General features: G+C 62.5%; 1 protein-coding gene across 1 annotated transcript; it reads right to left on the bottom strand.

Moving 5' to 3' along the window:
- Window positions 1-17761: 17761 nt before the first annotated feature.
- On the bottom strand, window positions 17762-21502 carry CRYAA (crystallin alpha A). The gene is made up of 3 exons (XM_033856390.2): window positions 21003-21502; window positions 19735-19857; window positions 17762-18844 (listed from the first exon to the last, which is right to left on the bottom strand). The coding sequence occupies exons 1-3, from the start codon at window positions 21312-21314 to the stop codon at window positions 18635-18637; spliced, it is 645 nt and encodes a 214-aa protein (XP_033712281.2). The 5' UTR covers window positions 21315-21502; the 3' UTR covers window positions 17762-18634.
- Between the last annotated feature and the right edge of the window lie 550 nt (window positions 21503-22052).

Below are 22052 nucleotides of genomic sequence, written 5' to 3'. Positions count from 1 at the left end.
GACCCAGAGACCGGGGACCGGCCCAGAGGGGACCAGCTGCTCCGTCGAGACGGGAGGCCGACCCCTGGCTGCGCCCTAGAAGGGAAGGAACACTGCAAGCAGCCCCCTAGAAACCTTCCCAGGCAGCTCCGGGAAGCTGGGTGTTTAGTTAATGTCGGATGTTTGCCACCTGAGGGCCCACAAGCGCGGTGCTTTCCCTACAAAGACCAAGTGCCTGGGTCCCAGAGCGGTGCCCACTTCCTATGCTGCAGCCGCTCCCAGGTGCAGCGACACACACGCACTCACACACACAGTCACGTGCTCGTGGACAGGTGCACACACACACACACGCCCTCACGTTCATACACACTTGCACACCAATGCACAATCACGTGCTCATGGACACGCTCACACGTTAGTGGACACACACACACACCCCCCACCTAAGGTGCGTAGCTAGTGCGAACCTCGCTGTGGGGAAGCGCAGAGTCGGGCTGAGCTGACGCATAAACACAGCCTCAGGCTGTGCAGGCGGCTTGGCCGCGGGGAGGGGAAGCTGCTGAACGCTGGCACCTGCGTGGAGCACGAGGCGGCCCCCACCCCCAGTGTCCGCCCCCCTTGGACGTCATCACCCAGCTCCCGGGGGGGGGGGGGGGCCGCCCCCGCCCCCGCCCCCGCCCAGGCCGGCTGCCCCTGTGTCTCCAGGTCAGAATTCCCCTGGGACGCTGCTGAGCAGCCAGCGCTGCCCCAGCCCCGGCTCTGCCCACAGGGCACTGCGCCAGCCTTCCTCCCGGGACGCACCCCGCGTACACATACACACACCCCACATACGGATACACACATACACACGCTGAGATGCACATGCACACATAAACACACACACATCTATATATACCACACACACACAGGTACACACACACCACACACACAGACACACACACAGCCAGTTCACTGTGCTCTGAGTCCGACACTCTCTGAACTGAGAACTTCATCACAAAGGACGCTTAACCCTCTTTCCCATCAGCCTCACCCCTGGGCAGCCCAGGGCCCCGGACCCTCCTGACTCCCTGTTCCATGTCAGGGAGCCTGAGTCTGACGGGCCTGCCCAGCACGCTGTATGTAGCACCTGAACTTTCAGAAGGCCCACCATAGATCCCTGCTGGGTGAAGGAATTCAGAATCCACTCTCATGTTAATCCTACCACCACTTCCTTCTTCCTCATCTCCACCCACCACACCCCACACCGCATGAGCAATCTGTGGTCAGATTTTGTAGAGGCCAGTCTTTGGTCCCACCCCCTCTCTCTCACTCTCTTTTTTGCACCCTTGCCTAGACCACCAGAGGAGTACTAAGCGTTCGGGCAGACTGACCCAGCAGTGATGGCCATGGTGGTGATGATGGTGGTGGTGGTGATGGTGGTGGTGATGATAGTGATGGTGATGGTGGTGGTAAAGGTGATGGTGATGGTGGTGGTAATAACGATGCTGGTGGTGATGATGGAGATGGTCGCGATGATGGTGATGGTGGTGATGGTGATGGTGGTGATGGTGATGATGATGATGGTGGTGGTGATGATGGTGGTGGTAAAGGTGATGGTGATGATGGAGATGGTGGTGATGGTGGTGATGGTGGTGATGATGATGATTGAAGGTGATGGTGGTGATCATGTTGTTTCAATTCATTGAGAACTTAACCTTAAATTAAACCTTAAGTGTTTTATCAATATATCTTCTTTTAATATTTAAACAATTATCTGAGATAGACATTATTAGTGTCATTTTGCAGAAAAGGAAACTGAGACTTAGAGAGCTTCGACAACCTGCCCAAGTCCCATAGCTAACAACCATGGAACCCAGGCCCGTGCACCCCACAGTGTGTGCTCCTACCACTGCCCCTGCTCAGCGGGATGGAAAGAAGCCAGGATATTTCATTTAGGGCCCAAAGAGGAGTAGACTGGCAGGGCGCCTGGGGAAAACGTGGGTGGTAGCAAGGCGGCCCCCTCTCAGTGCTGTCCCAGTGCCCTGGGCCTTCCAGACTTCTCTGCAAGGAAACCCCATCCTTAGGTTCTCCTGGTCCTTCACCTGCCAGCCCCCGTGGAAACGTTTTATCCAGAGACCCATCCCGCCCACCCCTGTCCCAACCCCATTCCAAGGTGCACCCTGCTTTTTTTTTAATTAATGTATAATCATCATATAACATTGTATAAGTTGAAGGTGTACTGGCCTGTTGATTTGACACGTTCATATGTAGCAGTATGCTTGCCACCATAGTTGCTAACACCTCTATCCCTTCACATAATTATCTTTTTTTTTTCTTTTTGCAGTGAGAACAATTAAGATGTGATCTCTCAGCAGCCTTGAAGTTCATAATACAGTGCTGTTGACTCTAATCGCAGTGCTGTGGATTGGCTCCCCGGGCCTTATTTATCTACGAGAAGCAAGTTTGTGCCCTTAAACAGCACATGCTCAGCTTTCAAAGGCTTCAGCTCGGGACCTGCATCCTCTCCTGGGCCGTTCAGCATCCTTGGGACCGGGCTGAGCTCAACGCTGCCAGGATGGAGCAGGCCGCTCTCACCTCCTGCCTCGCAGCTGGTTTCCCCAGCTCCCTGTGTCATTTTTCTTTTTCTTGTCAGTTCTTTTCATCTGAAAAGGTCAGGGAGGCTTCAGGGGGTTCTGGCCCAGCAGGCCTCGCTCCGCGCTGTGGGGATGGAAGCTCAGGGGCAGAGCCCTCGGCTCAGCTCTCCCAGCAGAGGTCCTGACACCTGGAGAGCCACGCCGCCCCCACACCCCCTGGGCATCCTGTCGGTCCTGGGGGGCCCAGCTGGTGAGACACAGGGGTGGGGGTACGGTTCTGTGGGGAGCTCACGCTGCCCCCACAGGGGTGGGGCTAGGTGGTCTGGGTGACGGGGTGTCCTGCAGAACGGAAGGTCTCTCCCACCCCCGACGCTGAGGTCCTCCCACACACAGCCCATTTCAAAAACAAAGGAGCTAACACACCATTGTAAAGCAATTATACCCCAATAAAGATGTTAAAAAAATAAATAAATAAAAATGTCTGGGAGAAAAGGAAAAAAAAAGCAAAGGAGCCAGCCAGTTCCAGAGATCGAGGGTCCTGCCCTCACCCCAGCAGCAAGTTCTAGCCCCCCAGGCCCCCACCGCTGGGCACCCGACGAGGGCTGCCCCCTCGTCGCCCTTCCGGACGTCTCATGGGGGTCTCCCACACGAGAGCGAGTGCAGGTGTCTGAGCCAGTCTGCGGAAGGGGAGGTCAGATGTTCTCCAATCAGCCTTGTGCCCCCAGGGCTCTACCCAGAGGCCAGGGACCAGGAGGGCCATCGCCCCTTTCCTCCCGACATGTGCTCTCAGCCTGGAGCCAGGACAGGGCCCAGAAGGGGAGGCCTTGGCCCGAGAACCTCCCCCCTGGGAAAACTGCCCCCTGGGGCCTACCTCGAGGGTCCCCAGAGGTACCAAAGGCCCCACGCAGGGGCTGGGGGTCAAGCTCAGGAGGACTCCCTCTGGACCGGAGCTCCCCACTCCAGCCCGTTTGTCCACGGTGCCCTCCCTCCCCCACGCCCGGCCGTCCACACATGTCACGAGCACAGACAGATCACCGTGGAGAGAACACCCACAGGCCCTTGGCCAGCGGTGACGAACAGAGCAGAGAGGAGATGGGCTGGGCTGCAGATTTCAGAGCCAAGCCCACCAGAGCCCTGGCACCAGCTGCACCCTCCACCACCCACAGGTGACTCGAGAAGGAAAACCCACCCTGCACCTCCCAGACGCAGGACTCTCCTGTGTTGTAACAAGCATGGGGCGAGGGGAGGGCAGGGAGAGCCTGGAAAGCCCTGACAAGGGGCTCAAAACTGAGTCACGGTACCCCCGGGGCAGAGAGAAGCACCTTCCCTGGCTGGGCTCCCAGCTCACGTGCAAAACTGAAGGAGGGGAGGGGATAAGGGCCCCCCTCTGCAAGGAGGGTGTAAAGAGCCCTGGGGTGGGTAGACTGTGGCCCCAGTGTCCCAGGCCTTCCTGCATCTATGCTCTCTGAAGCGGGACCCTGCAGCTCCTCCACCAAGAGACGCAGGCTGGCCCCCTTCCCCTTGAATCTGGGCAGGCCTTGCACGGTGCCAGGCTGGGGCCGGAGACCACAAGCCCCATGTCCCTCTTCTTCACTCATGGCCCACCTCACAACAAGGGGCAGAGTCCGTTTCTCAGGAAGAGGTGCTGAAAATGAAGGGATGGACATAATGCCACCCTGTGAGGTCAGACAGCAACAACCAGAACTAAACCCTCGGCCCCTGTGTCGAGGCTGCTCTGAGGCCCTGAGATTTGGGCCTTGCTTGTTATGCAGCACAAGCAGTCTCTCCTGACTGCTGCAGGAAAAGATGCTGGAGGGCACATGGCTCCCTCCTCCCCAGCTCCGGTTAAGGCATCAGTTCCCACCGTAGCTGTATCTTTCCATCACTTCCCATGGTAGCTGCCTCCTGCCTCCCCCCACCACCTCCTTCCCTTCGTAGTAGAGCATTTTCCAAGGACAAGGACCTGCCTCCCCAAACCAGGCCAGCCCAGAATGCAGTAAATGCTCAATAAATCACTGGTGAACCAATGAATGGGTGAATAAGTGAACGAATCCAGTATCCTGCCTTGGGCGGAACACGCTACTCACAGCATGAACTGTGTCGGAGACCAAGGCACACATCCCCTAGCTGACCAAGCCCTGTGTGTGTTGAGCACACGGTCTCCTACACATAGGCTCACCGCACACGTCTACACATTCATAGGTGTGCTCACACACACACACACACACACATGCATGTACGTGTGCACGGAGGTGGTACAAATGCATGTGGGCACACGCGTACACACAGATGCACACACACTCAGGATCCCAGGCCCCATGGACTGCACCTCAGTGGACATGAAGGTGTGGCACTGCCCCTCCCTACTAAATGTGGCAGTGTGGGCGGCCTCAGACTCTTCCTGAGACGCTTCCAGCCTGTTTTGTTGAACCAAACGTGGGTCTGTGACAACTTAGTCAAGCGACAAGCGACACGGATCTTGGTGGCCAGGGCTCAACGGGCAGCAACGGGTGACTTCACCCTTTGGTTTCCACACACTTGCACACGTGTAGTGGGCACATGCGTGCCTGTGTCTACAGGCCAACAGACCTCACCCGGGCTGCACCCACAGGAGGCCAAGGACAGGCGTGGCTAGGGGACTGAGTTTGCAGGAGTGGTGTCAGCCCCCAGCACTGCCCCCTCAGGTGTGAGTTAAATGTGTCTACACTGCAGAGACGCGGGTGTCCTGGGACAAGAGAAAGCACAGGAACGGCCACGGAAGCTCTGCCAGCTCCTCCCCTGTGACAGGTGAGGGCACATGTGAGCCCAGGAGAACCAAGCCTGCTCCCCAGAAGTTCCTACCCTGTGTCCACACCCCCCTGCAGGTCTGTACCCCTCCCTTCCTGGCCCCAGGAATCCCCCAGGGCTAAGCCATCTCCACGGACCTGCCGAGTTCTGTCTGATCCCCCGAACCCCACGACTGTATTGGGATTCCCATTGGTCAGATGAAGGCACTGAGGCCCAGAGAGGCCAGACATCTTGGCCAAAACCCGGACGCCCCCGCTCGGCATGTGGAATAGGCTGGGTCCCCACAGCAGAATCCTCAACCCTCCCACGCCGGAATCCGCTTCAGTGGCTTTGCCGGGCAGCCAAGCTTTCTATTACCCAGGCCAGGCACTGGGCCCCCAGCCACACTGCTTTCTCCCCAGCGAGCAGGGCTCAGGACCCCCTGCACCCAGGCTGACCCGCCCCAGCAGTACAGGAGAGGGCCGTGCACGCAGAAGTCGTGTGCCGACTGCCAGGGCCGTTACGTGAAGATAGGGGACACCCTAATTAAGTAACGTTTTATTGAACTTTCAAATGGCGAAATGCATTAAAGTCACCACCTTTGATTTGTCACTTTCAGACTCAGTTTAAGGTTGTCACTCTTCCCCTTTCGAGGTGCAGGTCTAGGGTCTGTTCGCTCCTGCACAGGCTCCTTCCAACCTCCCGTAGGTCTCAGATTTGGCTGCTGCTGACAGTGACCTTGCAGCTTGCTCAAGGTCACCGGCTTCTAAGGCATGTGGTCCACAGACTCCCGAGGCACTGAGATGGGGCTGTGGGTCATCTGTTCCCAGGGGCCACACGGGGAGATTGACCTGGGCAGCAGCTGTGGCGTGACCAGGAGGGACTGGGCATAAGCGGTGTCTCCGAGCACTCGGGGACCATGGGCTGTGGGGATGAGCCACGTTTCAGCCCCCATCTTCCCCTTCTGCGATAGGGTAACCCCGTCTCTTGGGCACAGTTGTGAGACCAGCGGGCACGGAGTCACCTGGAGGCTTCGTTAGAACGCAGCCGCACCCAGCAGTTTCGGGGCCGCCTCAGACTCAGAAATCTCTGCCAGGGCAGGGATCTGCCTGGACACCCAAAGCTACAGGTCACTGGCAAGGTCAAGCCACAGGTGGGGAGGGCACTGTAGACCGAGAGCCGCAAGTGGGGATTCCCGTGGTCCCAGCGGTCAGAGCGTAACAAGAAGCCAGCCAGGCCCCGCCCCCAACCCGACTGTCATCACGGGGTCATCAGCCTCGGCCTGGAGCCCCCAGGTTCACCAGGCTGGGCAGGAACACCTGCTCTGCTCTTGGGGAGGGGGCCGCATCCTAAGTCCGGCCCTGAGAAACACCCAGAAAGCAGGAGCACCCTCCCTTCCGGGTCCCAAATATCGCCCCCTTTCCACCTCACCTCCAGGTCCTCAAATCACCCTCCCCGACCCAGACGTGCCCCCCAGGGACTTTCCTGGTAGTCCCAACACAACCTTCTTCTTTTCTCTCTCCCACCCAGGAAACTTTCCACTCCCTCACCTGCCTAACCCAGCACAGTGCTTGGAAAAAGAAGCAGTCTCCCCCACTAATTCAGACTCAAGAGTGAATGGCTGATGGGACCTGCCAGAGCTGCCGATGAACCTAAATGCCTCTCTAATTGGTCGAGGATTGAAATAAAGCCAAACCAGGGTCCTTGACCCCGCCTGCACGTGGCATCGCCTGAGGGTTTTTACCTGTGGAGGCCCGCCCAGATTATGTCCTAACGGGGAAGCCGGGCGGCGGCCCGGGATCAGTGGTTTTAAAAGCTCCCCAAGTATTGAGGACCAGCCGGGGCCGAGAACCGTGGGATTGGGGCAAGTTTCACACACTGAGGGGAACGGAGCCTTGTGGGGCTGACCTTCCCATGGGGATTTCCAGGACTCACCCAGCTTCTGGTTCTACCACCCGTCCACCCCGACCATCACCCCATTCATTCATTCATCCTTCCGGTCATTCGTTCCCAGCATTTATGGGGCGCCTTTGTGGTGCCAGGCTCTGCCCGACGCCCTGGAGGAGCGGCAGTGAGTGAGACGGACCCCCTACTGTGCTCGTGGGCTCGGGTTCTGCGGGGGACTCTGGGCTGTCAGAGCACGGGGTGCTGTGACGGGGTGGGAAAGGTGCTGTCTAGATGGGGTGCCCAGCCAGGGCTGTCCACCGGGGGGCTTGGGGCCGGGGGCGAGGGAGCCGTGCACAAGGGCCCTCCAGCCAGAGGGGCGGAGTGCGCCAAGGTCCTGGGGCAGGAGCCTGCGGTGAGGGGCAGGGCGGCTGGTGCAGAGTGCGACTGGCCCAAGCCTGGGACAGGAAGGAAGTGGGGACCCTGTAGGCCTGAGAGCAGGCAGAGGACGCTGGGCCACCCACGTCCAGCAGCCCCACAGGGTCAGTGTCAGCGTCTCACTTGACAGATTCAGAAACTGAGGCAAGAAGCCCAAAGCTCCAAGATTTGCCCAGACCTGCTGGCCCCGAAGGCAGGGACCCGGCTGTCCCCTCACGTCCTCACTGCGAGCACCCCAGCCCCCAGGTCTCCCCCCACAAGGCCCAGCAGCTCAGACTGACGCAGCGTCTGACAGCCTGCAGCCTCCTGGGTGACGGAGGCCGCAGATAAGGAGACCCCGGTGTGGCTAAGGGGCTCTGCTCCCCTCCCCCAGCCCCACCCACCAGGCACAGAGCTCGCGGGAGGGGCTGGCGGGGGGTGTCCGGGCAGGGTATGTGTAGGCGGCCGTGTGGCCGTGTCCTCCCGTGTCGCGGAGCCACAAGAAACCACTCCTTCCGGCAGCTTCCCTCTGGGGAGCCCCTCAGGGATCGGGGAGCAGGCAGAGGAGTTTCTGGGTGAACCCCCCGCCCCTTCTTAGCTGGGGCTTTCCCAGCTGGCAGCTTCGGGGGGCCCGGGCCCATTCCCTCCCTGCAGTTGGGCCCTCACCTGTCACCCCCACCGGCGGGGCCACGGGGATTTCTCCCCCAGCCCAGGGCTACGGCCATCCAGCTGCCCAAGTTCAGAGGAGAAAAGGCCCGGCCTGAATGAACTGGGGCCCCCAGGGCAGCACAGGCCCGCAATGCCCCGAGGAGCAGGGAACAGTGACCAGGAGCCGACTGGGGGCTCAGACCAGGGTTCTAGGGCCCCTGCCTCTCAGCAGCCAGACGCGACCTAGGAAGTTCCTTGACCCCTGGAAACCTCAGCTGGTGCTGTAAAGCGGGGCTGGCAACAGGACCTGTCCCCCGGCTCGGGCTTGAGGATGAGTGGACGCATTTGCAGAGCTGGCCTTGTGGGGACAGAGCCGTGAGCCTGGTCAGCGCAGGACTCCGGTGTCCCCAGCATCCTCCCTGCCCTGCCCCCCCACCCCCCCTGAGGATCATTGATGGGGGAGGGCATCCGGGCCCCACGGCAGGCTGCGTGTGAGCCCCAGACTTCCACAGTGCCCCCTACACCCGGCTGTCCCTGTAGACGCCCCGCATCCTCTTCCCAGCTGCACGGTCAGAAAGCAGGCCCAGGGTGACTGGGGGCCGGGACCGGGGAGGACCCCCTGCAGCCCTAACGCCACAGACCCGACTCAGACGAGACCCCTCCCTGCTAAAGTGCTGTCCACTGCGGCTCCTCCCCGGAGCTGGTTACAAAGCAGGGCGCAGCCTCCACCTGCCGGGCCAGAACCTCATTCTCAGGTGATGGCCAGTCACGTCGGGGAAGCGCTGCTCTGGAACGCAGAGTCCGGATCGAAGATTAAGCAGCTTAAATTCAGAAGCGCAAGCCCAGGGCAGCGACAGCCAGGAGGGAACTGAGGCGGGAGAAGCCGCGAGGCCTCAGACGCAGCGCCCCAGCAGCCGTCACGCCCGGGCACGTGGGCTCTGCACGCGGGCTTCCACGGGGGTGGCCCCCAGGCGGCAAGGCGCAGGTCCACCCCCTCCCGTCATGGCTTGCCCTGTGGAGCCTCGGCCCCAGCACTCGCTGCCCCGTGGGCCTCTCGGGATGGCAGAGCCCCTCCCGTGTGGTCTCTGGTCCAAGCCGAGCTCAAGGGGTGTGACACCAAGACGGGCACGGGAAGCAGCCAGGGGTCGTGGGGACACAGTGGCCGTGAGGCTGCCCCAGCCATTCACAGCCACTGCTCGTTTCCCACGGCCAGCACTCCTGCCCGCAGGTGGTGGGCGGGGCTCAGGACAGGTGAGCCGCTCCTGCAGGCCACCTGGGCCCGAGCTGCGCTCTCACACCACCTTGGCGCCTGGCTGTCCCATTCCCTCCCCGCGGGACCCCCAGGAGGAGGGGCCCATGCCCCTGCTCCACCCGGTGGGGGCAGCCCAGGGGCAGGGCAGCTGCGCCCCTGGTAGGGGCCCCCGTCTCTCACTCCCTGTCCCGCAGGCACGTTCCCGCCAGACCCAAGGGACAGACGCTCACCTTTCCCGCCGCCCACCTGCCTGGGGATGGGCTACGGAGAAGGCAGCTTTGGGTGAGGATTTGCACCTCCTTGTTTTCCAAAACGGAAATCCTCCCTCACACTGCGTCCAGAGGCCTGAGTTTATCCGTTAGCCCTGAGTCGCGTTAATTAGCCAGAGGAGAGGGAGTTGTGGAAGGCGCCCAGCGTGGGCAGAGGGAGGGGGCCTGGCCTGGAGCTCAGGGAGTCCGGTGGGTGTCCAGGTGACCTGGGGAAGAGGACCCGCAACGCCCGGGGGGCTCTCACGAGAAGGTCCAGCGCGGCGGGGGGCTGGGACCTGGTGCCGCCAGCTCCCCCAGGTTCAGCGCGCAGGAGAGAAGTCGCCAGCCACACGGGGAGTCACTTGGGGGCTCCCACAGCTCCCCTCCCCCAACCCCACCCCGACTCCATCACCCACTAAACCCCGGGCTCAGGGGTGGCGACCAGTGCAGCCAGGGGCAGGAACTGCTGAGGCGGGCTGAGCCGGGGGGCCTTGGGGCAGAGGGAGAGCCGCCCAGCAGGGCCAGGGCAGAGCAGGGGGTGGCCCCAACCCCTCCCCAAAGTGGGGCTCTGGGCGCCCCACTTCTCATCCTTTTCACCCCAACTGCAGGGCCGCCTCTGCTGCCCTCCGGGGCTTCCCTAGTCACGGCCCGGCCAACACACCATAGGGTCCCCGCGGCCGTCAGGCAGGGTGTAGGCTCCTGGGGCTGGCTGCTGCGGCCCAGGCCAAAGGCCCGGACGGCGCTTCCCCACCTGCTGAGGCGCGCTATGGAATGTTCTCTGCCACCCTGCAGCAGGTCTCGGCCCGTTCCCGGAGACCCACATTCCCCCCGCCAGGCACATCCAGCCCCGAAACACCCAAGTCCTCAGAGCACTGGAGGAAGCGGTGTCTGAGGGGCACTGAGTTTACCACGTGGGCCCTTCCCCATCTCCCCTTGACGTCAGGCCCCGTATACAGACACACACACAACCCACACGCCACTGCTCCCCTCTCCTCCGTTCTCACCAGAAGTGGGGAGCAGGGTTTGAGCCCCCATCACCCAAGGCCTGCTTCTCCTCTCTGGGTGGACTGGCCGAGGGTGGAGGTGTGTCAGGAAGCCCCCTGGGAGTGTCCGCCCCGGGGTTAGAGGCGACCCGGAGTCCCCTGGGCCTATCCCGGCCACCTGGGCCCCAGGCCTTCCCTCACCCTGCCCGCTCCCCAGTGCCCAGGGCCTAGCAAGGCCTCCTTTGCACTTGGCCTTGGGGGCCACATCCCTGGGCAAGGTTCCAGACCAGGTCCAGGACCGTCTTGCTGGCAGGGCGGGGATGTTCCCTGAGTGGCGCCCGCCGGTCTCCTGGTTCCTGGCAGGAATGTTTGGGGCCCCGTGGGCGGCAATAACCGGGCCCGGGTCAGCGGCTGCCCCACAGGTCTGTTAATAGGTGAACCATTGCCAGACACAGGACAGTGGGTCATCCATGGCTGGGCAACAGAGGGTTGCCATAGCAATGCCCAAAACAGAACCCCAGGCCTCCGAGTGTTAGGATGCAGGCTGGGCCCTGGGGGAGCCAGGGTGGGGGGCACCTCAGACGTACACATCCAACCCCAGCTCTTAAAGCAGAGGCGCGGCTGCTGAGATGGAGGCCACGGGGCAGCCTGGCCTGCGGGGGGCATCGCAGACCCCTCACTTTCCTTCACCAAGAAATCAAGGCATCACAGCATTTCCTCACAGAGGGACCTTAGGAGACCGCCCTTCCCTTCACAGCTACATCACCTCAGGTTAAGCCGGCCAGTGGCCAGGCGGGGCCCCCCACCCCAGGCCTCCTGCTGCCTGGCTCTACGTTCCTGAGCCTTTAAAGTGGGCTGGTGCCAGTCCTGCCAACCTCAGAGACTCCCTTCCTGCACCAGGAGGAGTGGTGCACCTGAAGAGCCCCAGCAGGTGAGGGCCGTGTGACCTGGGGGAGTCAGTCCTGGCCACGGGCAGAACAGTGACCCCTAAAGAGCTGTCTCAGTTCTAAACCCCAGAACCCGCAAACGCAACCTTATTTGGAAAAACCTTACATCTGTCTTTACAGATGTCATTAAGGTAAGGATCGAGATGAGATCATTCTGCATTACCCGAGCAGACCTTAAACCCAATGACTGGTGTCCTTAAAAGGAGAGCAGAGACACAGACGCAGGAAGAAGGCCACGTGACCTTGGAGGAGACGGAGACGGGACGGATGCGGCCACAAGCCAGGGATGCTGGCAGCACCGGGAGCTGGAAGAGGCCGAAGGACCCCACCCTCGAGCCCCCTGAGGCAGCGATGACCCGCCTACACCTCGATTTCACACTTCTGGCCTCCAAATAAATTTCTGTAGCTCGAAGCCGCCCAGTTTGTGGTCATCTGATACGGCAGCCCCAGGAAACCAGCACAGCCCTGCGGGACATGAGCTGCCCACCATGGGAAGCAAGTTCTACACTGGCTGCCGGACAGGCAGTGGAGAGAGTCAGGAGCACAGGAGACAGCTGGGATTCACACCCCTGCACCCCCCGGAGGCCAGGCGTCCTCAGACCCTTCGTTTAACTCGGTTTTTGACAGGAAACAAGCAGGAGCGGAAGCAGCAGCCTGGTGAGTCCCCACAAGTGAGCCCAGGAGTGAGCTCTCAGCACACAGCGGCACCAGAAAACCCCAAACATCGCTGTTAGCAGCCGTCGGGAGGAAATCGGCCCCCAGCCCCTCCAGGAACCGTTCCCTTTCATCATCAGCCAACCGCTACCAGGTCAGCGTGGGGCCGCCCAGGTCCCACCTCCCACCTCGGTGCCCCAGGTCTGACTGGTGTCCTTGGCCGGTGCCCGGCGTCCCACTCCCCAACTTAGCAAAACTCCGCAAACCCACCCTTGCGTGCAGTGAGGCTCCGTCTGAAAAGTCTTCAGAAAGCTACGTTGTGGAGCCAGATCTTTTTGTTTTAATTGATTTCCGGCTCCTGGCAGGTGGGGTGGGAGTGGGAGTGGGGGGAGTGCAGGAACGTGCTCACGGGGCCCCGAGTAGCTGACAGCTCCAGGGAAGGAGCAGGCGCCCCACCCCTCACACTGCTTCCCTGTGACCTTGGGGTGCCCTTGAGCGCACCACCCCACCTTCTCTCTTGCTAATCTCTAGCAGCAGAAGGTCATCAGGTATCTCGGGCCACACAAAGAACGTCGGGTCACCCTAAGAGCACCTTGATGGGAAATGGTCTGCTGACCAGAGCACACGGGAGGGTTCTCCTCAAGGTGGAGAAACAAGCAGGAAATGTCTTTGTGTGATGTGTCTTCAGGTACAAATCAGACACAGAGGGAAGCCAGTGAGATGTAGGAAACAGAGCCTAGAGCCTGCTCGTGTCTGTTGCAGGCACATGGGGGTGGGGGTGGGTGTCCTCTGTGTGCACATGTGTGTACATGTATGTGCAGGTGTTGTGCGTGTGTGTGCATGCCTGTGTGTGTGACTTGCTGTGTGTAATTGTGTGTGTGCGTGTGCGTGTGACTTGCTGTGTGTAAGTGTGTGTGTGACTTGTTCTGAGTGTATTTGTGTGTGTGCGTGTGTGCACATGACTTGCTCTGTGTGTGTGCGTGTGCACACGTGTGCGTGTCCTCTATTCAGTTCTGTCTTCCTGACAGCGGTCTGCACACACAGGTGTAGGGCCGGCTCCACTCCCCTGACCCTGCAGACTCAACCCTCCGCCCAGGACCGTGGGGTAACCCCGCAGCCTGGCGAGCTCAGCATCAGGGAGCTGACCCCGACGTGGGCCAGGTAGGGGCTGCAGCCTTCCACAGGCCACCCTCATCTGGCCCTGGCCTGAGTGGGAATCCACTTCCCGCACCTCCACTCCCGTGCTGAAGGCCGAGGCAGGTACTGGAGGCAGCCACCGGCCCCTGGAAACAGGTGCAGGCCTCATCCCTCAGGTCTCACCCCTCGGGCCCCCTTTCAAACTGAGGCCTGACACGTAAGCATGAGCCTCTGGGTGTCAGCCCGCCTCCAGGCGGCCACATGCAGCATGTGGCTGGCGGGACCTCTGACCCCGTGATCCGGCCGCCTGTGTCAGGCTCTGGGGCTGCCTGCCAAGCCGAGTCCCTTCCCGGGACGTGGCAGGACCAAGGCTGCTCTGAGAGTCTTCCCAGCAGAGGCCGCGAGGGCCCGGGAGGCCGGTGGCCTGGGAGGGCTGGCATACCACGTCATTCTGTGTGGGAAGAGATCCCGCCAGAGCCGCGGGGACCCCCCAGCACAGTGCTGGCCTGCCAGGCAGAGACTGCCTCTCTTTCAGATGATTTTGCAAACGAGAAAATGAAACAAAAACTGCTTATTATAAAGAAATACCACTGGCTCCCTTTGGGGCTCTTTGTGTCTGTTTCAGTGTCCCCTGCTGGACACTGGCTTCCTGGGTCAGGATGGGGCCTCCCAGAGCGCTGCGTGGCCAGCGCAGCCCACACGAGCGAGGCCCTCTGCGGATGTGCGCTGCGGTGCTTCCCGAAGGCTGGACCCCTGAAGGTGACCTTTGAGACAAGATCTGCGCCTCCTTCCGGCGAGGTCTTGGCGGCCAAGGGAAAGCCTCTGCTGCCATCTGGTGGTGAGTGTTGGAATCGCAGGACCCCTGGGAGACTCTAGCTCACCACCCTCGTGAACCGGTAAGGATGGGAATCTGATACTCAGAGGGCTTGATAAATCTGCCCGTGTTCACGCAGCGAGCCGCCTGCAGAGCAACCAGCCTGGCTTCCTCAGCGCCTCCTGACTTACTGGTTAGGGGTGGGGATAGGGGTTCCGAGGTAGGGGTTCCGAGTCCCGCCTTTGAGGTCAGGCAGAGGGGGTGGGTCCTGGCCAGGCCCTCACCGATGGGGAGCACCGGGCAAGGGACTCAGCCTCCAAGCCTGGGTTTCCTCCCTAACAGTGGAGCCTGTTACAGGCGGCTGCGCTGCTTGAGGGCTGCCAGCTGCCAGGGCGGTTGGCACAGTGCCAGGCACACAGTAGGTGCTCAGTGAATGCCCTTGCTGCTGCCGCTGCCGCCGAGGAGGACCCAGAGATCAATGTGACCTGAGCCCTGGGATGGGAGAGGCGGCCTCCAGCGAGACTGCTCTCCCCGCACTCGCCCCACCCACGGAGGCGACCACTCTGGCACGTCCCGGATTAGCCCGGTCGTAGGTGTCTCTTGGAGAATTATGGGACACACAGACTCCTGGACTCCAGCCCCGCACGGTGCGATTTGCTGGGTCTGGGACAGGGCCCAGGAATCTGTATTCGTGCAGCACTCTGGGTGGGTCCCAAAGGCCGACAGGTTTGGGGGCTGCTGACCCATCCCACCTTCATGGTTCTGGTAGAGGGGAAAGACACGTGTCCTAGAGCGGGCAAGGCCAGGCTCTGGTGGCCCAAGGCTGTCTGGGCAGTGTCCCCCCCAGGAGAGATGTGGCCAGAGGTAGACCCTTGTCACCTAACCTGGGTGAGGAAGGGCCGGCAGGCAGAGGCACAGCAGCAGGCGGTGGGGGCCTGGCACCTGCACAGGTGATGAGCTCCAGGCCCTGCATCAGCAGACGGACACGAGCTTGGGAGGAGCTTGAAGGGAGGGGGAGCAGACGGTCCTCTGGGTTCAGAAGTTCCTCCTGCAACAGCCCGAGGGACTGATACCGGTGGGAGTACCACGGTCAGGGATCTGGTGGCCGTCAGATCCCAGAGCGCGGCCGGGCAGCCGCAGCCCAAGCTGTGCTCCCTGCTTTGCATCAGTGCAGCCTCCGGTCCGGCAAGCGTCAGGCAGACTCGCCCTCAGCTCTGCAGAAGACGGCGGTCAGCTGGGTGCCTGCGCAGAGTCCGTGTGACTTGGCTGACAGCAACCATGGTGGGTGGGCCGTGCGGGGAGACTGTTCCAGAACAGACCCTAAGACGAGGAGGCTCGGACGCCAGCTGACACGGCAGCACCAGACGGGCGAAGGCCACCGGGATGCAGGCTGGGCCTCCCGGGCCCAGGAGGGGCCGACCCTGGCCCTCTGTCAATGGCCTCAGGAGCTGGTCGTGCCCCAGAGTCCCGGGCGTCTCTGAAGCTGCAGAGCAGCCGAGGGCCAGCCCTTGGGCCCCTTAGCTTGAGAAACGCCCAGGCAGGGAGGAGAGCAGGGAAGGGGCGTGTACCGCCCGGGGCCCTGGGAGGACAGCGGGACGAGGCTTTGCGTCAGGAGTCCAGGCAAGGTGGGGTCTCCCAGCGAGCTGCCATCAGGGAGTCCTCTCAGCTCCCCGCCTGGGCTGGGCCCCAGGGCTCTCTGCAAATCCCCAAGGAGCTCCATCCCGGATTCCCTGGGCCGGCTGCGTGACCTCACACCCCTCCCCAGAGGGCCAAAGTCTGCGTATTCAGGTCTGCATTAGTCAGCTCGAGCCGCCGCGAGGAATGCCGTAGACGGGGAGGCTTAAACAACGGAGGCTCATTTTCTCACGGTCCTGGAGGCTGGAAATCTGAGATCAAGGTGCCACAGGCGTGGCTCCTCTGAGGTCGCCCTCCTGGGCATGCAGACGGCTGTCCCCTCCCTGTGACCCCCTTGGTCATCCCTCTGTGTGTGTCTGGGTCCTAACCTCCCCTCCTTGTACGGCCACCAGCCCTATGGGGTTAGGAGCCACGCTCATGACCTCATTTTAACTTATTCACCCCTTTGGAGACCCTCATCTTCAAAATAATCACATTCCAGGGCTTCCCTGGTGGCGCAGTGGTTGAGAGTCCGCCTGCCGATGCAGGGGACATGGGTTCATGCCCCGGTCCGGGAAGATCCCACATGCCGCGGAGCAGCTGGGCCCGTGAGCCATGGCCGCTGAGCCTGCGCGTCCGGAGCCTGTGCTCCGCAACAGGAGAGGCCACAACAGTGAGAGGCCCGCGTACCGCAAAAAAAAAAAAAAAAAAGTCACACTCTGAAATGCTGGGGGTGAGGACTTACATATGGATTTGGGGATCACAGCTCAGGCCGTTACCAGGCCTGGGCAAGAACCACAGTGAACTCAAGACCAGCAGCATCTAATGACAGGTCAGTTCTGGCTGCGGCCAGACCGACAGGACCCCTCAGCCCCCCAGACCCGGTGCAGTGATAGGCCAGGCTGTACAAAATGGAAGGCGGCCTCTGGGGTACCCGGGAGGAACAGGGACCTCAGAGACTCTGATTTTCCAAAGTACCTGCCCAGCCCCCTAGTGCAGTGGCTGTTTACGCTGCCTACCCAGGGCATGCCCTTCTCCACGGGTGTGGATGCAAAGGCAGGGCGGCGGCAGGGGGGCTTCCTGTTGGAAGGAGCCTGGGTGGGGGGGTGGAAAGGAGTCTGGAGAAGCTCCCACGGGGTGAGGCCCCTTCCCTAGATGGGGCCAAACCCAGAGTGACCCCAAGCTACAAGGGCGCAAGTGTGTGTGTGTGTGTGTGTGTGTGTGTGTTCTCACACTGTGTGTTAAGCAGGGCTCACTTTTGGAAATTCTCCCATGTGCCCTCCCTGCTTGCTGTCCAGTTTCTCCCGGGAGGAGAAGCCTGGGCACCACCACAAGGAACATCCCGCTGGGCCCCATCAGGGCGCCCAGGGCCCCTGGCCTCCGCTGCCCGGGAGAGGGCCCTCCACATGGCCTGGCAACACCAGCAGTGCCCGTCCAGCCGGGACATCCGCTCGCTTCCCACTCCCGGAGGCCACATCCGGCCGCCCACTGCCCTCTACATGGTCACCGCGCAGCTGGCAGCCCCTGACTGATCGCCCGCCCCCTGCTGGCTCCCCCGGGAGGCTGCTTGTCTCCTCCCATAGCGGGGGAGTCTGGGCACACAGCACGAAGGCCGCCCCTCTGTGTGGGGAACACTCAGACCTGGTTGCCAGAAACCCCCGAGGGCCCCGTGCCTGTTTCAGGAAGGGGGAGCCAGAGTGAGGGGGGCCCCCAGGGTGTGGTACCTAACAGAGATGGACACTTCTGATTTCCGGGGAGCAAAACCCCAAGGGAGCTGGGACAGAAGTCCCCAGGGGGAGGCCAGCGGTCAGGAAATCCCCACCTGGCACCCCAGTTCCCACACAGGGTTAGAGAAGCGAGCCCAGATCCTCTCCCTCCCAAGTCCCCCGCCCCTCCCCCCCTCCCTCCATCCCTCGGGGCTCTTGGAGGAGTCCCTCCTTCCTGCACCGGGTCTGGGAGCCAGGAGGCGACCCGGTCACTTAGAGGCAGCCGGGGCTGAACAGGGACAGGCGGACCAGTCTCCCCCGCCCCTTCGTCTCTCGCATCCCCATTGCGGGTCCCCTCGCGCCTTCTCCATTGCTCTCCAACCCCCCCCTCACCCGCCACGAAAATAGTACGGCCAGCACACAGCAAGTTGCTTGTGTCACCTGCTCTTTATTGACTGCCACGGGCTGCCTTCTCATGGGTGACCAGATGCCCCAAGAGCGGCACTACATAGAGAAGGGTTGGAGGGGAGGGGGTCTGAGAGGTGCAGCCTGCAGAGAGCCCGGGCGCACGGGAGCCCCGCCAGACGGATCTCACGGCACCTGGCTCGGCCCCGGTGAGGGCGCCTGCCACCAAGGGCTGAGACGCACCTGGCTGGCCCTGGAGACCAGAGGCCACCCAGAGATTGCTCAGCGAGGGGTGTTCTCTGACCTCCTGGCCAGCCTGGACGGCCCGCAAGCCCGGGAGGATGGGGATGCCGTCTGAGAAGCTGGGATGGCGGTCACTTCCACCGACTGGCTGGTGTTGGAATCTGGGTCACTCTGAGGTCTGAGCACCTCAAGCCAAGGCCCCGAGCTCTCCAGGCTACTCTCTCAAACCCTCATGCCCTCGGAGAAAAGGAAAAGGAAATGGAGAAGGGGGAGGCAGGGGAGACAGACGCCCCACTTTCTAGGGTTCCCCTGGAGGGATGGGTGGCGGGGCCGCAGCGGGTGGCAGCCGAGGCCGAGGCCGAGCTTAGGAGGAGGGCGCGGAGCTGGGCTTCTCCTCCCGCGACACGGGGATGGCCCGCTCGCTGTGGCCGGCATCCATGCCAGACGTGACCTTGGGGCCGGAGAAGGTCAGCATGCCGTCCGCAGACAGCGAGCAGGAGAGCGCGGACTGGTCCACGTTGGAAGGCAGGCGGTAGCGGCGGTGGAACTCGCGGGAGATGTAGCCGTGGTCATCCTGGGGGGCCGGGGGAGGGCGCAGTCAGAGACGCCGCCACAGTGGGTGGCGGCCACCTCTCACAGAGGAGGGCATCCTGGACCGCACGAGGGTCAGACCCACGATACCCTCACAGGGCGTGGGCTGGACCGTGTCCAGGGCTCTGGGACCGCGCTGCATCCCTGCATACAGTCTGGGCTTGCCTGGGGCCCCTGGCTCTTCACGATAATGTCACCCCACCGTCGTGTGAGTGGTCCTGCCCCTGGCCCGGCCCTTGGGTCCAGCTATCCCTGCACCTCTGGCCTCACAGACTGCTTGGGCTCAGGTCCCTGCCATCCATCTAGCTGAGTCAGAAAGCCATGCCTCGACGTTCCCTTCTCCTGACGCCCTGGACCCAGCTTAGCCCCTGGCCCGACTCCCTCCCCTCCAGGTGGAAAGACCCAGAGCCTCGGCGTAGTGTCCGGGCATCTCCAGGGGCCCAGGAGGGGAGAACAGCAGATGCAGTGGGGTCTCTCCCCCGCCTCCAGCTTCCCCCCTACTGGACAAAGCCCTGATCTCTGAGCTGTCCTGGCTGGGCCCCTGCCCCCTCGAGATAACGGGCTCCGGGCACTCGGGCTCCGACACGAGTCAGCTGTACCGTCCTCCCGGGAGAAGCTGGTGTGAAAACCTACGTGGCTTGGAGCTCGCTCCCTTGGTGCTGGTGTCTCCTGGGGTCTTTCCTAATCCCACCCCGTGACCCAGGGGATTTGGACAGAGCCCGGGATGCCGAGTAGCTCCTGAGTGGGGTTCCCCACAGGCCCCGCCGGCCGTTCACCTGCTGCCCAGGCCTGCTGCGGGCCCGGGGCGGCCTCCTGTCACCAGGACGGGGCCTCGCTCGGGGGTGCAGCCCCTCCCTGCGGGCCCAGGCTCACCTGCCGCTCGTTGTGCTTGCCGTGGATTTCCACGAAGTCCTCCTGCACCTTCACTGTCAGGTCCTCGGGAGAGAAGTGCTTCACGTCCAGGAAGATGACAAACTTGTCCCGGTCGGATCGCACCTGAAACCAAGTGTCCGTGTGGGTCTCCACGGGGCTGCGGCTCAGGGAGGGGGGTGGCCGGGGCTCAGTCCCCAGTCATCAGAACAGAACCTGCAGTCAAGGCTCTAAGCTCTCCGTCCACGTGCCCGGGGGGCAGAGGGACCTGGGACTCAGGCCTCTGTGGCCACTGGGCTGATAGCCGGAGCCCCGGGGCTCTGCGGCCGCCTGGTGGGTGAGGGGCTGCCTGGGTGATGGGTGTGGGCTGCGCGGCCTGTTACACATTGGTTGGTTGGCTGCTTACGTGTTGTTTGGCTGGTCGGTGGGACTGAGCACTTGGAATAAGGTCGCGGCCCTGGGGCTCTGCCCGCCTCTCTGTGAACAGCCTGGGGCTTTGTCTCTGCACACGGACGTGCATGTGACATGCCGGCAGCCTACGCAGGCTGCCCAGCTCCTCGCACAGAAACTGCTTTCGGCCGCCTCCCCTCCCACTCCCCTCGCTGGGGACGCTCCCTTGGGCTCCGTCGGCCCCAGAATGGTCGGCGTTTCACCAGCTCCGAGCAGGCCTCTGTGTTTTAGGCAGTGGTGACCCCTGGCACCTCCAGAGCACTGGACCCTGGGAGGGAAGGCCGGTGGGCTGCCTTGCCTGCCCTCGGGGCCTGGCCTTGGCCCCCCGGGCGAACTCGGGAAGAGCCCACACTCCGCAGCTCCATGGCCGCAGAGGGCTTCAGACAGGAGGCCTCCTGCCAGACCTCGCTGCTGGAGGGAAAGTGCAGCCCCAGGCCACACAGAGCTCCGTCCACCAGCGCCCGTGCCCTGGGCTGTTCCGGGGGCTCCCGGCACATGGAGGGACGGCACCAACCACATACGGGCCGTGCACTGATGACAGGCAGCAGGCGGGCTCTTCCTCCCAGCACCCCGGGGGCACGCGAGGCTCTGCTGCGGGGTGGTCTGCCTGGCCTCTGTGCGTCCAGGACGGACGAGGTGGGCTGAGGCGGGAAAGTGGCCCCGCGGCGGTCACCAGCCGCTCCATGAAGCAGGGCGCGGGCACGCAGCGCAGGGGTGCCGCGTCTGCCCCAGGGCCGGCCCTCACAAGCCCCCGCTTCTCGCCCGGCCACGGCCCGGCCCCCGTGCAGCCGCAGGAGGAAGCAGCGCGCAGCGGGTCTTACCTCGGAGATGCCGGAGTCCAGCACGCTGCGAAAGAGGGACTGGCGGTAGTAGGGGCTGATGGTGGAGGACAGGAAGGGCAGCAGGTCGTACTCGAAGAGCCCCTCGCCGAAGAACTGGTCGAAGAGCCGGCTAGGGTAGAAGGGGCCCAGGGCACGTTTGAACCAGGGGTGCTGGATGGCGACGTCCATGGTGGGCGCGGACTCTGCAGGGACCCGGGGCCGGCGGGGAGTCAGGGCAGGGGCCTCTGGGCAGTGCACTGAGGACCCGGGGCGCACGCCCTCCTTATATACGGCGGGACAGAATGGAGGCATCAGGGGGATTTGTCTGGAAGGCGTGAGCTCAGGAGGGAGGCCGCCCAGTCAGCAGAAACGTGGGCTGGGCTGAGCGTGCACGTCTCCCAGCCCCGGGCTGCAGCGCTGACAGCCCAGAGCTCGGGGCGCCAGGGGAACGGCGTCCCCAGGGGGCTTCCCTGTGCGTGGCTCTGTGCCCCCCAACGCTCAGCAGGTGCTCAGCAAAGGCTCGCATCTCCCCTTTCCTGGGCGGGGGTGCTGTGTGCCAGGTAGCATGCCCGTGTCTGCATATGTGGTGCCCTGTGACCTCACGGCCACCTTACGAGAGGGAGCTCGTACCCCTGGTTCACAGACGAGGAGAGTGAGGCACAGAGGCTAGACAAGTGGTCCCCGAGTCCCACCGCCACGAGGCGAGGCTGCACTGTGTTTCAGAACAGAATTACCTCCATGACTTCTTCCTGATTACAAACATTATACGTACTTGTAAAAACTCTCAACAAAGACAGAAAATGAAGAGAAGAAACTAGAAAGCGCCCGTAATTCCAGCACCGGGGGGCCCTGCTGTGGCGTCTGTGTGCATCCTGAGGGGGGCAGCTTTGGTTTCACAAACATGGAAACCCTGCATCCCGGGGTCTCCTCTGGACACCATCCCTGAGAAGCTCGAGGCCTGGGAACAGACAGAGCCAGGGTCCTTAGAGCAGGTGCCCTGTCCCTGTTACTGGCCTGGTGACTGGTTTGCTCCCGTCTCTGTGGCCCATC

This window comes from Tursiops truncatus, chromosome 4 (assembly GCF_011762595.2).
Source record: "Tursiops truncatus isolate mTurTru1 chromosome 4, mTurTru1.mat.Y, whole genome shotgun sequence".
Lineage (NCBI taxonomy): Eukaryota > Metazoa > Chordata > Mammalia > Artiodactyla > Delphinidae > Tursiops > Tursiops truncatus.
This window is presented reverse-complemented; position numbering and strand designations above follow the sequence as displayed.

What these genes read in the sequence shown, in the direction of transcription:
- CRYAA (XM_033856390.2), bottom strand. Translation starts at nt 21,314, where the DNA reads ATGCCTCCATTCTGTCCCGCCGTATATAAGGAGGGCGTGCGCCCCGGG. An exon ending in TGGACTCCGGCATCTCCGAG is followed by an intron (nt 19,858 to 21,002) that starts GTAAGACCCGCT and finishes ACTTGGTTTCAG; the next exon opens with GTGCGATCCGACCGGGACAA. An exon ending in GCAAGCACAACGAGCGGCAG is followed by an intron (nt 18,845 to 19,734) that starts GTGAGCCTGGGC and finishes CCGGCCCCCCAG; the next exon opens with GATGACCACGGCTACATCTC.